The sequence below is a fragment of the Trichoderma aggressivum genome (genome assembly GCF_033847375.1).
Source record: "Trichoderma aggressivum f. europaeum strain CBS 100526 chromosome Unknown scaffold_004, whole genome shotgun sequence".
Lineage (NCBI taxonomy): Eukaryota > Fungi > Ascomycota > Sordariomycetes > Hypocreales > Hypocreaceae > Trichoderma > Trichoderma aggressivum.
This window is the reverse complement of record NW_026946370.1, coordinates 563667-577608: the sequence shown is the minus strand read 5'-3', so window position 1 is coordinate 577608 and position 13942 is coordinate 563667. Positions and strand designations below refer to the sequence as shown.

Genomic DNA, 13942 nt, shown 5'->3' with positions numbered 1-13942 from the left:
TTCTCCGTTTGGACGGTTCTATAATTAGTACTTTTTACCGCGAAGTTGGCTCTTCTTTGTCCTTGAACGCTGACTATCCTCCTATTTGCCTCTATGATTGGTTGTCCTTGCTGTACAGTTGCCTCTTCTTCATCCTGTGATGCTGGGTCCTGTGATGTTCTGTACTCCCATACTTGAGTCTATGATTGGTAGTTCTTGCTGTTAAGTTGCCTCTCTTTATCTTGTTATGATGTAAACACTCCTACGTGACGATTCTATGATTGGTGTTTTGCTGTAAAGTGCCTTTTCTTTGTCCTTCAAGGCTTGAGATATAATCTCTTGGCCGGTTTTCGAGCTGTTCGTTATGGATATATAAGTCAATTGACGCTTGATATCGTCTACTGAATCACTGTGTATGGATCATCTCTGATAACTTGACAATTTCATCACTAAGCCCATTATCACGAGATACCACGAACAGTTTCACAACAAACCTTGAACAGTTGCTACCACACGCCTTGAACAGCTTCACCACATACCTTGAACAACTCGTGAACAGCTTCACTAGTTCACACATCAACATCCTCTCAAATTATTTAAACCTTCCCAGTTGCCCCTCCAACCTGGCCTCAAACCCATCAACCCACCCCAACTCTCACGAAACACTAAAATAGACCGACTAAGCCCATCACTCGGAGAAATACCACAATGGCGAACTTAAGAGCCAGCTTCATGTTCAACCGAGATTTCGAAAATGCCTTCCTCCACGTCGTAAAATCCTTCATCAGAACCAACGTCGAAGACGTCCGAGCCCAAAACGTCGTCAGATTCTTCATCTACCCTTCCGTGGAACTCGGCGAACAACTCCGTAAATACGGCTGCTGGTGCGACGGAGCACGCACCTCTCCTCACGGCTATGAAGACTGTGATAAGATTAAAGGATTACCTTACCCATCCATCATCGGTGAAGATCCCAACGATCGCGGTAAACGCAAGGTTTCGCAGCTTCGAATCTGCCCAGATATGGACGATGAGGTTCCCAAACATCGTAAAGATCATCACCACCGACTCGGTTGCTTCATACCTGTTGAGTCCGCAGAGAAATTCATGGTTTGGTTTCAAGAGCATGGGGTTAGGGATTACTCTGGGAATTCCGAGTTATGGGATGAAAGACTGGCGGCAAGGTACTTCGTGGACGACTACATTCGACGGATGTCTATCTTTGAAACGGGGGAGCTGGATAGAAACGACAAAGAGAACATGGTGCTCAGCTTGCTGTTGAGTTTTCAGGGGAAGGACATAAAGGACGATGCGCGAAAGTCTCCTGTGGCGTGGGAGGCGGAGAGATTGCTGAAGTTTCTGGAATGGAATGAGCATGATTTTAAACTAGGCATGAAGGAACTTCGCGAAGCCATGGAGGAGGTTATCAAGATGAGGTTGCTGACGAACAGACCTCGAGGAGGACGATCTAGCAGAGAATGGGAAAGGCCGAGGCTCAGTCCAACAGTAGAAAAATACAGAAGGGAAGAATGGCAGTGGAGGCCGCCCAGAAAGGAAGAATCGCCGTGGATGCCGCCCAGAAGGGAATATTCGCCGTGGAGGTGCATCTCTCCAGAAGAACCATACATCAAGGGAGAATCGACGCGGAGGCCCTATCGTCCAGAAGAACGATATAGTTACGGAGAGTCGACGCGGAGACGCAATCCTCCAGAAGACCAACACTACAGGAATGAGAGACAGTGGCAGAATCCTCCAAAGGGGAGGCAGGGGCGGAGCCCTTCAAGGAAACGATATGAAAGAGAGCATAGGCGGCCCAGTCCCTCAAGAGCGCGATCTAGAGGGGAAGATGGGAGGGGGAGGTATACTCTTCCAAAAGAACAACCTAGAGGAAGATATGAGCCCCGGCCGCTCAGTCCTCGAAGAGGAAGATATGAGCCCCGGTCGTCTAATCCTCCCAGACGAAAATCTCAGGGGCGGGCGACCAATCCTCCAATAAGATATAAGTCTCGGTCACCCAGTCCAAAAAAACGACACGGAAGACGGTAATTGTATGGAGAATCACTGGCAACGGCATCACTTAGACTAGCTCATCCAGTTCGCATCGTGAGAAGGATCGGAGTCATGGAACATTCAAGAATGTAGTAATGAAATGAAATATAAAGAAATGCTTTAGAAATGCCATATGTAATGTATCGGTCTATGTATATGTCAGGGCATCTGTTGCCCGCAAAGGTTCGCTCGGTCATTATCCATCCAGTTGTAAATCAGCGCTCGAAAAAAGAAACATGCCCACCAAACTCCAAGTAGCCGCACTGTATAAGATACATCGAGCCAAAGGAAAAAGAGAAAAAGACGAAAAGGGAGACAAAAAGACAGCCAAGAAGAATAAAAGAATTACAAAACGCAATGTTTGTATGTGTTGGTACACTTTCTTCACAAACTGGCCTTCAAGCGGCCAACCCGTACGAGACGTGCCTTTGGTATTGGGTATCATCAAGATTCTTCATCTCTCGGCAAATGGCGTTGAGCAGCCGTGAGATTAAATCTCCTGCCAGCCGTGGCCTTGGGGCAGAGTGACGCCTTTCATGGCGGCTGGCTGAGCGGGTTGTTCGCTGGGCTCCAGCTCGCCCTTCATTTGCTCTTCGCTCTGTTCAATCTGCTCCGTCGTCGTTTGGCCGCTCCTTTGCTCATCTGGCTCTCCCAAGCCAATGGTGTCGATCCAGTTCCAGTAGTCGATGACATCGTGTCCGCTCCTATCGAAAATGGCCTTGTCGTCGTCGAGCCCATCGACAGCCACATCAGAGCTGGAGCCGCCCTTAGTTGCCAAATCCAGCTTGTCCATGTGAGAACCATCGACAAGATCCCCAATCCAAGTTCGCGCGACAGGAATGCTGTTTGCTCGGAAAAACTGCAGCTGCGCCCGCAGGTTCAGGCGAAGTGCACGCTCGGGCTCGACAGCATTGAAGATCTTCCTCGTCAAGAGTGGGAACAGAATGCCAAAATCAGACTGGCTCAGATGAGCTGAGCTTCCGACGTAAAAGAAGTTGGGCTCCGGAAGCTTGTTGCCACTCGGCCGCTCATAGATTGCCGGGGTGACAACTTTGGCCGTAGGGTCGGGAGACAGTAATCGTGCCGTGACATGAAGATGCTCAGGCCACTTGAAAAAGGCTTCCGATTCAACAGCCAGTAGCGCAGTTCCTCCCGGTGCTGAGGGGACATCGGCGTATACGGGAAGCGGTAGGTTGAACAGAGGAGTCGAGTTGGGGGCCAGCAGAGGCAGACACCACATATCCAAGAGCATAGTGGCGTTCTTCTCCGTCACCTGCTTCCGAATGCTGCTGTCCTTGGAGGGTCTGAACAACGGCGCCTCCATGGCTGCGACCTCTGCAACATCGGCGTAGTAGGTGCACTTGAGAAACTGGTACACGGTGGTGGAGCCGAAGCTGTGGCCCGCAAAGATGATGCTGCCGGGTTCGTTGACGTTCAGACGGCCGACGAACTGGCCCAGGCTCGGAGTGGTGAGATTCAGGTTGGTAAACTCTCGGCCGGCATCCATGGCCAGAACTGCTTCGTGAACCAAGCCCATCTCCCAAAGTCTAATCCTAAGCTGCGCTTCTCTCGCCTCGTACACCTCGGGTGTGACCTCGTGGGAGATTCGGTTGTACGGGACGACCTTTCGGGCCAAGCGGCCGTTCTGGCCAGGAACACGAACAAATGAGGTGACGGCGCTTCCATCTCGATGCTCGGGGCAGATGACGACGATTCCGTGAGAAGCAAGCGATCCGGCAATGTATGAATACGAGTTTCGGCTCCCTCCCAGGCCATGGGAGAAGATCATGGTTGGCCATCGCTTGTCGTCGGTATTGGCGGATTCCAAGGTGGCGTTTTTGTGAGCGGGAATGGAGGTGTAGTGAAGATGTCGAGGTAGAAATCTATTGGACAATGGCGTCAGAAGAGCTCAGGTTAAGGTTTGGATAACTTCTGAGTTATGACTTACGAGAGGAGCTCGGCTAGAGTGTGTCCAACGCCCATGAACTTGGTGTAAGCAGAGACATAGTGCCTTTGCGGTGCGGGCAGCCAGCTGATGAGCTTCTCGTTGGATTCGGCGACTGCAGGATAGAAGACTCGAAACAACACCGTCGGGATGTCGCTGGCAATGTCGGGTTGCGGGGCCGGAGAAGGCAGATCGGCGACGGGAATCTCGACGTCGAGGGTGCCGACCTTGTATGGGCCGGTGTATTCGGGGAAAGCTGGGACGGGATTCAATCTGGAGAGATAGGCAGACAGCCTCGAGGTCGCGGAGGGCTCTGAGGCGCCAATCATGGTGGCGATTGCGACGGGAGTGGTGATGAAGGTGTCGTCGTCTAGATGGACTGGTGATGACTTAATAATTGCACCAAACAAGGTTGAGAGATAGACGAGGTGATTGCGACCACGATTAATGACGACGTAGAAGAAGAAGAAGAAACTGGAAGAAGTTGAAAATGGTAAGATGGAATAAATAAAGAATAATGGTCACCAGTCCGAAACAATGGAATGGAAGGAAGGATGCTAGGGCGGATGGAAAGGAAAGGTAATATTAAAAGTGTATTATCAGAGGGAAGAAAGAAATTGAAAAAAAAAAAAAAAAAAATAGTCTGGAGGTGTAAAGCAGCTGTACTAGTAGTTCTAATAATAATCTGGCGGCGTGTCGAATCCAATCAATTACGATCCATTACGATGCGATTGAATTCGATACGTACTTTTTCGTCGCCAAGGTCGGAGGCACAAGTTATAGCAACTTCACAGTGACGCAAGCCCCCTTTCATAGGGCATGGTCAGCTTGTTGGCTGGCAAATGGCAATGCAGTTTCGCCTCATTACATCAGCATCACAAGCAAAACAATGGAACCAACAAAAAACTCTTGCTTGGTAGGGCGGTATAGCGTCGAACGATTCAACCAATGCTGGCCATTGTCCCGGGCCCAGCTACCACAATCCGGGAGCTTCGTCACGCGACTCAGGCTTTGGTTTTTTGGATTCCAATGGCGGTAAAGATGCATCTGGGCTCCATTCCTGCTGCAGTCAGGCAGCACGAGAAAAAAAACACCAACAAGAGAAAAATGTTGGCAGCCGAGATGCTAAGATGAACTGGCGTGGAGCTGCGTGTTAGAGACTGGTCGAGGCTAGGCCAATTCGGATACCGAGGCACGCTCTGGGAAGAGGCCGAGTGTCTTGTTGCTGGATCGGGATAAGCAGAATGGCGGACATGCCGTGTGAAAGGCAGAGGGATGGTGGGATGCTGTGCATTTGCATGTAGTGAAGTTCTAGATATGAGATAGACAATATGGTGAGAAGAGGATGCTCTCCTATATCATGCATCTGGCTTATGGTGGATTTGATTTGATCTGATCTGATATGACATGATGCTCAACCGACGTGTACTTGGAATGAGGGGTAAGTTTGGAGTAGCACGGAGTTTACTGAGTACATCGAGAGAATCAAAAGAGGATTCAAAGATGCGGATTGCCATTGGTTCGGGGTTTGGCGCTGGATGTGGGATTACCGGATCTCTGCCAAGTATTATAGAGATGTTGTCATTGATCAATTTTACGGCATCTCGTTGGCTCTAAAGATGCGAAGCGGCATACCTGTTTGTATTGTGGAATTACAACAGTAGGCTACGTTCACAGCAATTTTAACTTCCCTCAAGACCTCTTGAGTTGTGGGGATAAGCGAACGCATCTACCTACCTGTAGCCAATGACAGATGTACCAATGGAATCTCATAGGCGCAATACGGATGCGGATTCGTATTCACAGCAATCTTAACCTCCCTCAAGACCTCGTGAGCTGTGGGGATAAGTGTATCTGCATCCCCAGGTAGCGGTCATCGGCGGCTCACCATGCGTACTCGTTAGAGTCCCACTTCACAGCAATTTTACTCCCTCCCAAGATCTTGAGCTGTTTTACATGGGCACATTTCCAAATCGAGCATTTTCATAGCAATTTGAACCTGGCCCATGGCCTCTTGAGCTGCGAGGCGAGATGCCTGATAAACCTTCCCAACTTCATACATTATGCATGCAGGCAATTCACACCAACTATAACCCTTCTCAAGGCCTTGAGAGAATCCAAAGATGCAGATCACCATTGCACCATCCCGGAAAGAAAGTTTGCGTATTTCCGTTTCAGAAGAGTACATGGATAATTTAAATTCAATGATATTTTTATTTGTGTTTTTTTTTGTTTCACTCTCTATGCTCATAACCACGAGCTTTAGATAGATGATTATAAGTGCATACTTACTTAAAGTAAGATAGCATTTTATGTTATCAAGTTCTTAGGCCCTGGTCTGAAGAATGTCAAAGGCAATGTTTGCATCGCCCTCAAACTCATTCTCAGCCAGACGGTGTGACAATATCCCCAATCGTTCCAATAAACCCGCATCTCTTAGGTTGTGGCCTGCGAATCTTGGTCGGAATCCAGCATCTTCAATCAGTTTACGAGCTGCATCTGTAGAGTCCGAGTTGCCGCCAATGAATATAACTGGTGGTACACGACCCGATGGCCATTTCGAGGCATCCAGTAATGTTGCCCCAAAAGTATTGAATGCTTTGAAAACGATGGCCTCTGGGAAAGCCTTCTGTACCTCCTCCGCAGTCGACGTCCTTTGCATATACTCGATATCGTGGTAATGGTTGAAGTTTCCATCCACGTTGAGAGGGTTCATGGTGTCAATTATAATCTTCCCCGAAAGCGTAACCCCAGCTCGTTGAAGCTCTTGGAGGACATGGCTCAGTCGTGGAAAGTATATCGAAAAGACCACAACATCGCCAAAGTTGGCCGCTTCGACGAGTGAGCCGTATTTGAACTTTTCCAATTCAGTTTCGGCTAGTCCTTTGCTCGAAGCGAGTTCTTGTATGCGAGTACGAAGCTTTTCTGGAGATGTGTCTTTGCTCAGCATGATGTCGTGGCCATGTCGGATCCAGGACGTTGCCAGGTTCCGTCCAATATTGCCTGCGTTGACAATGCCAATCTTCATCTTGAGAATACCATGTGAGATATTAAGTAAAATAGTAAAATGAATGTTATTTCTTCTTGCTTAAGTAGATGCTCGGATGGGCAGTTATAAAGAACTTGGTGCAGCCGCGCGCTGTTAATAAGAAATCGACAAAGCTTCCGCGGAGGCTCTTTACATCATCTGCTTTGTAATTTACTTGATGATCAATCTTTACTCTGAATTCAATCATTATTAATGCCCTGAGCGAATTGCATGCCTCAATTTGGTGCGTGACTGCTTCTTGTAGTGTTTGAGTTCCACGGAACTGATTGATTACCAATTTCTAGGCGCACTACTCCGATCGAAGCTGATGTATGAAGATCCGGCACGTCATGGGGCCACCTATCAAACGAAATCAGAAGATAGAGTCTCACAAATTGATATGCAGTGGATTTTAAAACGCGAAATTGCGTCTCAGTATATAACAGCAGCTTGTGAGTTACTGCTTCAATGAGTCTTCGTAATCTCCCCGCTGTTAATTGTATCTTTGGTATCAGCAATACTCTATCCCAAACAGATCAAACACTACTTGAAACAGACTGTCAAAATGCCAGAACCACTTCGCACCGTAGTGGTTGTTGGAGCCACAGGCAATCAAGGCGTTGGCGTAGTTCGCGCACTATTGACCTCAGAGACAGCAGATGGGAATCCGTGGTTCGTCCGCGCCTTGACACGGGACCCCAATTCGGCGAAAGCAAAGCAATTCCTCGCCGATAATCAGACGGCTGACAGTCGTCTTGCCCTTGTTGCCGGTCATGTATATGACAAGAGCTCTCTCCAAGATGTTTTTACCGGCGCCTATGGCGTCTTTGGTCTGACGTCCGAATCTTACCCTGGCAGAGCCCTGGAGAGAGAAGAAGAGATGCAACATGAGATTGAAGCAGGACGAAACATAGTCTTGGCAGCCAAGGGATGTGGAATCAAGCATTTCGTCTTTAGCAGCTTGCCTGATATGGTCAAGACAACAAGAGGACAGTTTCCAAAAATCCACCATATGAACAACAAGCATGTGATAGAGCAGATTGCGAGAGAAGAGCTTGGAGGATTTACTTTTATTATTCCAGGTTCGTCTCTTAATACTGTAACCTGGGGTTACTATTGTGAAAATTGACAGCTGTTTACAACTGTAGGGTTCTTTTACACAAATTTAAAACGGCCTCAATATTGTCAACGGAGAGGTAAGCATACCCTTCTCTTGCCTAATAAGTACTGTAGATAAAAAGAGGCTAACTTATCGATTCAACAGTGGATGGAGTTGTTCGCTTCTGTACTCCAATTCCAGGTCATCAAGCCGCGCAATGGACCGACCCAACCCATGATGTTGGCATATTTGCTGCAAGTAAGTCATATCCGACCATTATCAGCACACACTCGAGTGACTTATAAATTTATCTATCGTGAAGAAATATTCGACATGGGACTTGAGAAGACCCACGGACAGACGTATCTTGCGATGAGCCCTCCAATCACGGCCGAAGAGATGGCCAAGGCCTTTACGCGAGTCACAGGCCAGCCCGCAATTCATGAACCGATTTCTGCTGAAGCATTCGCAGAGTTCGCAGTTCCCTTTGTCGGGCCAGGATTCAAGGAGGATGCCAAGCAGATGATGGAATGGGCTGCTGTGATGCCAGGTGATAAAATCTGTTATGGGGCTATGGATGCGGATCAGGACGATTCTTTCGAGATGCTGGGCTTGAAAGCTAGCTCTTTTGAGGATTGGCTTCATCGAAGTGGGTGGACGGGACCTGTCTGAAGACTTGATAATACTACGGTATCGTGGTGTTCAATATGATTTCACATTTCATGATTTGATGACTTATGGTGTTCGTTCATGGCCCAACGCAAGCTATAACAGTCTTGTTATATTCACCTAGAAATGCTAACTCATACTTTGTATTAAAGAAGGATTCGGCTTCGAGCCGTTGAGATAGATACAGCACGTTTACGCTCAACCCTTTGAACAATATCCACACAGATATCCCGAAGTATACGGACATCTTCTCTTTGCGTTTCCTCCGCACCAGCTTTCAGCCACTGCAGACCTCTATCAACAAGTCGGCTATCTAGCTGTATTCGATGATGGAGAAGATTGTGCAGATTGTTGGTCACTAAGATCATCATGGACGATACGTAAGGGCAAGAGACGATCCTGATAGTCACCATCAACAAGGGCATTCAGTATTGTTGGAATCCACTTACCAGCGAAACCAGATCTCCGCTGACCATGCCTGTTCAAACAAAATCATGTAGTCCCGCGCTTGGTATACCAGTGCTGACCATATAACAGGAAGCTGCAGTTTTCTCGTACCTCTCACAATGTCGTGCACGCCCCGCACCCACTCCTCGTTCCAAGCATGAGCTCTACTAACAAGAGTCATACAACGAAGGCTGATAGAGTGTAAAATACAAAAGAAGCCAATACTTGCGGAGTCGTCATTTGCCATCGAAGCAATGACGGCGGCGCCTCCGAACTCAGATGGTATCTCAGCCTGCCATTTCTCGAGGGCTCCAAGTACACTATCGGCTGCGGCGAGTCGCTCCTCCGGACTGCGTTTCGCCGCTCTCGTTGAGAAGATGCAGTCATATACGCCGCCCTCGATGTTAGCTAGTTGTACACGAGCCAGAAAGTAGTTCATCCTGGCGTTTCCATCAGAGGTAGCTACTACTCCAGGAGCGTCACCGTCGCCATCATCATCCGCAGGTAGGGAATGTGGTAAGTCTAGATCAATGTCATCATCAACCTGGATAGACGGTTGTTGTGCCCGCAGACTTAAATCCTTGTCCAAGATATACACCAGCCAGAAGACGTGATTATGCTGTCTCCTTTCTTCAGGGCCTAGGTGTGCTGATGTGGCCCGATTTTGAAGACCCATTTTGTGTGCTAGGCGAATTGTTGCTGCTATCAAGATCAGAGCTTGGGTTGGATCGTGGGCGCTCTGGAGGACCATCACCATGCCTACTAGCGTCTGTATGTTTAAGAGTCGAGTTTCGCTCAGCATTACATCTGAGATGACGGATTGTGCTCTATTCAGATATTCGGTGGTATGGTCCGCCCGAGCTCCTACATCACCATCACCATCTGGTGGCGAGATTTGCTGACAGGTCAAGGCCAGGACCACGTTGATCGCAGCCCACGCGACTGGATCCCGTTGTCGAGGTGTGCGGGAATAACATTCGCCAACCAGACGCAAGAATGTGCCAGCGTGAAATAACGGAAGTACCGAGTTTATCTTGTTGAGAAACATTTCGATCATGGGCAATGTTTGTTGAAGGGGAGAGAGGATCATGGAGCTGCCTGTATTGCTATGGTTTCCCGCAGATTGATGACCATTGTCTTTGATAAGATTCTGGGTCTAGGTCATAAGTTGTAGGCATTGTAATAAAGTCGAACAGGGCGAAGAGACACACCAGTTGAGTTTCTAATTCCTGTACCCGCGCTCGTAGGCTCTGGACTTCATCTGCCCTTGTTGTGTTGTTGCTACCATTGTGCCGGGTCTTGGGCTTTGACCTGCGGCTTCGGGCGGCATGGGTGCATTCTTTTGCATAAGTTATACAATTAGAACAACGAGGTTGCTGTCCATTGCATTTGAGTTTGCGAGTGTAGCATAAATCGCAGGCCTGTCTAAGATCAGTGATTGCGTTCTTTCAGTGATTGGATAGAGTACTACCTTTCTGGGGCGATGATCAATTTCCATTGCAGCTTTGACATCCATGGAACTCATAAGTCAAGTAAATGATGTTAAAATCAAGCCGAGTGTTTGATTCCCTGAGACTAATATGTCAGTACTATGACCAAGATGCTTCCGCGGAAGCTGGCTGACAAAGCGGAATCCGCCCCGAATTTATCAGCCAACTCTAAAGTTATGTGGACTCAAACCAGTGCATTCTTAAGACGTTTAAAAAGTGGTTCTGTGATAGGTGAAGTGTGGTAGTATTCTAGTATGAGTTAGTCTATCTGGGTATGTATACATGTGCGTGATGATCTCGAGGCGGCCCATATAGCCCAGTCTTCCGCGGACCTGCTACGTTGGATGTGAAAGATGATGGGATTGGAAATCTCTGATTGACCATGTACTGTTCCGTGGCTATTCTATTTCAAATACATAAGAAGAGGCTCGGAATGCTTTCAAAGCTTTGATTCGGGGTTAGAAACTTGACAGTAAAAGCTTGGTATAAGATGCTCTCAACCATTCAAACTGTCAAGTAAGAAATTGTCCGATACGCATCAAAGAGGAGACGCATCTTCTTAAACTGCAATCAATCATCACCGCCCTATACAGAAACTCAGACCACAATGACCAGTTACGTGTCTTTCACCAAGACATGGCACAACAAACCCTATGCGGCCATCGACCCAGCCCGCCCCGAACTCAGCGCCGCGGGTGCCTTTGTTGTAGTCACAGGCGGTGGCACAGGCATTGGAAAAGCTATTGCTGTAGCTTTTGCACAAGCTGGTGCCAAAACTATTGCCATCCTCGGCAGACGCCTTGAGAAACTGAAAGAAACGGCCACTGAGATCACGAGCAAGGCCAAGAATGCTGATATCCAGGTGTTGTTCGAAAGCGCCGACTTGAGCAAGCGTGCCGACGTTGACGCCGCCGCCGCAGCTTTGGTGAAAAAGGCCAACGGGGCCAAAATCAACATCTTCATCAACTCTGCGGGGGTCATGCCCGAAGTTGGGTCTGTAGAGGGATATGATGAAGCGGCGCTGCGTCAAGGATTTGAACTCGGCGTCATCGCTCCGTTCAATTCGATCCAGTCTTTTGCACCCTTACTGGCAGCTGATGCGCATGTCTATAACGTCTCTTCAGGGTTAGCCCACATCAAGCCTGTGCCGGGTATTTGGGTATACTCTGCTCTGAAAGCTGCCACTACCAAGATGTTTGATTATTTGCAGGAAGAGCACCCCGAGTGGCATGTTGTTCAGATTCAGCCTGGAGTCATTTCTACGGGTTTCAACTCCCATCTCGGCGTGGTCTCAGAGGATGAGCGTAAGTACACCAAAGTGTCAAACCGTTCTTCCAAACACTAACGAAGATCATACATCGCAGCTGAGCTTGCTGGCCAATTCACGGTATGGCTTGCGTCGCCGGAGGCCAAGTTCCTCAAGAGCAAGTTTGTCTGGGTCAACTGGGATGTCGATGAACTGAAAGCCCAAGCCAATGAAATTAAAGACTCTTGGCTCTTCAGAATTCTGCTCAATGGGGTTGAGATGTGACACATTTTTGTGACAAGAAGTAGCTGCAAGTTCTCTCGGGCAAATGTGGTCTTCATTAGCTTGACTGAAGAGAGACTTGACTCTCATTTCTAAGGAAATATAAATCAAAATATGGTACATAAATCTGCTTGTCAAAGCTGAAGACTCATGAAACGGGTATCTGAGAGGTATAATGCCTTGATGGTGAGGATATCCAAGTTTGTAATGCTACTTTGAACACCCGAGATCTCATTATCCACAAACTTCATAACAATTTGAACATCTCCTAAAGCCTCATACAAGCTGTATAAGCGAATCTCCGTACTATCTACGTTAACCCAAACTTATAAAAAAATTGTCTATGAAAGAATGTTTATACTAGAATAGAGTTCTAGCTCATATTACCTTGCTGGATGTGCTTTACGGCAACATTTGCTCGGAGTCTTCATCCCCAAGCTCTTCTAACGAAGCATGCCATCAGTAATTTGGTGATCATTCTCTCTGCATCTACCCAAGTTTCCGATCACGTTGCTCCCAAACCAAACCGCTCCCCCATAAGCTGAATTGCATTGCCAGGTACGGAGATGTTATCATTGATCACTACAATTACACGACAAGTCGTTGGTGGTGCTTCGAGGTAGCTGGTGGGCTAAGCAATCCCCGTTCCAGTTGGCGCCCATCTATGGCGCGGGTTAGCCATGGATGGTTACCAATGACTCAGTAATGCACACTGCATGTAAGCATTGAACATTGAAGTCCTCAAGGGCTGTGCTACTAGGTTCCCATTCCTACTGAGACAGATGCCTAATGTGGCCGGGCCTTACAGGTAGTCAACCTATGTGCGTAGGACTCATGGGCTGGATTTTTCTGATCTGCGGTGACTCTTATTTTTCACAGCAATTTTAAGGTCCCCCAAAGCCTCTGGAGCTGTGGGGACAAGCATACCTACATGGCAGACAGTGAGACGAGATGCGAGATCTCATGCATACACATTCACAGCAGTTTTAACCTCCCCCAAGGCCTTGTTCTCAGAAGCGTGATACTAGCTGCAGCTTCACAGCAGTTTTAACCTCCCCCAAGGCCTTGTTCTCAGACGCGTGACACTACCTACAGCTTCACAGCAGTTTTAGCCCTCCCATAGCCTTGAGCCGTCCGTATAAGCGTATTTACCCATCACCTACACTTCAACAGCATGTGTAGAAAACCGCAACAAAAAAGATCCATCTCCTTATAAAAAAAACTGGATCCAAGTAATGTTTAGTGAGCAGGCGCTCGTTCTCTGGAACGTTATAAGTACATATACTCGTACATGTACATGAAATGTTGTGACGCAAGTTTTCACGACTGACTTCTTTTCTTCAGCGATTCCACCACTTGAGCCTGTACGAAAACCTCTGCCAATCACACGCCAGGTAGTTTGGCCGTTGAACAAAACACTCCAACGGAAGTTCATGGCAATTTTAATTGCTCTCAGGGTCTTTCGCTCTATACATTTGGTCTTCATCTGCGCTCGAACAACTTTGAGAATTGTCTAACAGAAAAGTACACCATCTTGCCCTTCCACTAAGAAGCGAACGTTCAGTAATCCAGGCACGTTTCAAATGACGCTGCGCCCGTTGTCTGTAAGATTCACAAGCAATTCGGGAGGTTATGACTCTGTTCTTCTTCTATCCGGCTGTATTAATGTACATGTAATTAAGCCCGTGCAAGAGAGACTCTGCCCCAT

At 47.8% G+C, this 13942-nt stretch overlaps 6 protein-coding genes across 6 annotated transcripts; 3 read left to right on the top strand and 3 right to left on the bottom strand.

Moving 5' to 3' along the window:
- Positions 1 to 687: 687 nt before the first annotated feature.
- On the top strand, positions 688 to 1975 carry Triagg1_1759 (uncharacterized protein; the record flags this gene model as incomplete). Its single annotated transcript, XM_062895864.1, has 2 exons — positions 688 to 1401; positions 1490 to 1975. 2 exons carry the CDS (start codon positions 688 to 690, stop codon positions 1973 to 1975), a joined length of 1200 nt encoding a protein of 399 aa, XP_062759298.1.
- A 543-nt stretch (positions 1976 to 2518) lies between these two features.
- Positions 2519 to 4302, bottom strand: Triagg1_1758 (uncharacterized protein; the record flags this gene model as incomplete). The annotated part of the gene is made up of 2 exons (XM_062895863.1): positions 2519 to 3911; positions 3977 to 4302. The coding sequence occupies 2 exons, from the start codon at positions 4300 to 4302 to the stop codon at positions 2519 to 2521; spliced, it is 1719 nt and encodes a 572-aa protein (XP_062759297.1).
- A 1997-nt stretch (positions 4303 to 6299) lies between these two features.
- Positions 6300 to 7001, bottom strand: Triagg1_1757 (uncharacterized protein; the record flags this gene model as incomplete). Its single annotated transcript, XM_062895862.1, has 1 exon — positions 6300 to 7001. One exon carries the CDS (start codon positions 6999 to 7001, stop codon positions 6300 to 6302), a length of 702 nt encoding a protein of 233 aa, XP_062759296.1.
- Positions 7002 to 7566: 565 nt separating this feature from the next.
- On the top strand, positions 7567 to 8772 carry Triagg1_1756 (uncharacterized protein; the record flags this gene model as incomplete). Its single annotated transcript, XM_062895861.1, has 4 exons — positions 7567 to 8083; positions 8150 to 8197; positions 8266 to 8358; positions 8423 to 8772. The coding sequence occupies 4 exons, from the start codon at positions 7567 to 7569 to the stop codon at positions 8770 to 8772; spliced, it is 1008 nt and encodes a 335-aa protein (XP_062759295.1).
- Positions 8773 to 9214: 442 nt separating this feature from the next.
- On the bottom strand, positions 9215 to 10273 carry Triagg1_1755 (transcriptional regulator family: Fungal Specific TF; the record flags this gene model as incomplete). Its single annotated transcript, XM_062895860.1, has 1 exon — positions 9215 to 10273. The coding sequence occupies one exon, from the start codon at positions 10271 to 10273 to the stop codon at positions 9215 to 9217; it is 1059 nt and encodes a 352-aa protein (XP_062759294.1).
- A 1040-nt stretch (positions 10274 to 11313) lies between these two features.
- On the top strand, positions 11314 to 12237 carry Triagg1_1754 (uncharacterized protein; the record flags this gene model as incomplete). Its single annotated transcript, XM_062895859.1, has 2 exons — positions 11314 to 12010; positions 12071 to 12237. 2 exons carry the CDS (start codon positions 11314 to 11316, stop codon positions 12235 to 12237), a joined length of 864 nt encoding a protein of 287 aa, XP_062759293.1.
- Between the last annotated feature and the right edge of the window lie 1705 nt (positions 12238 to 13942).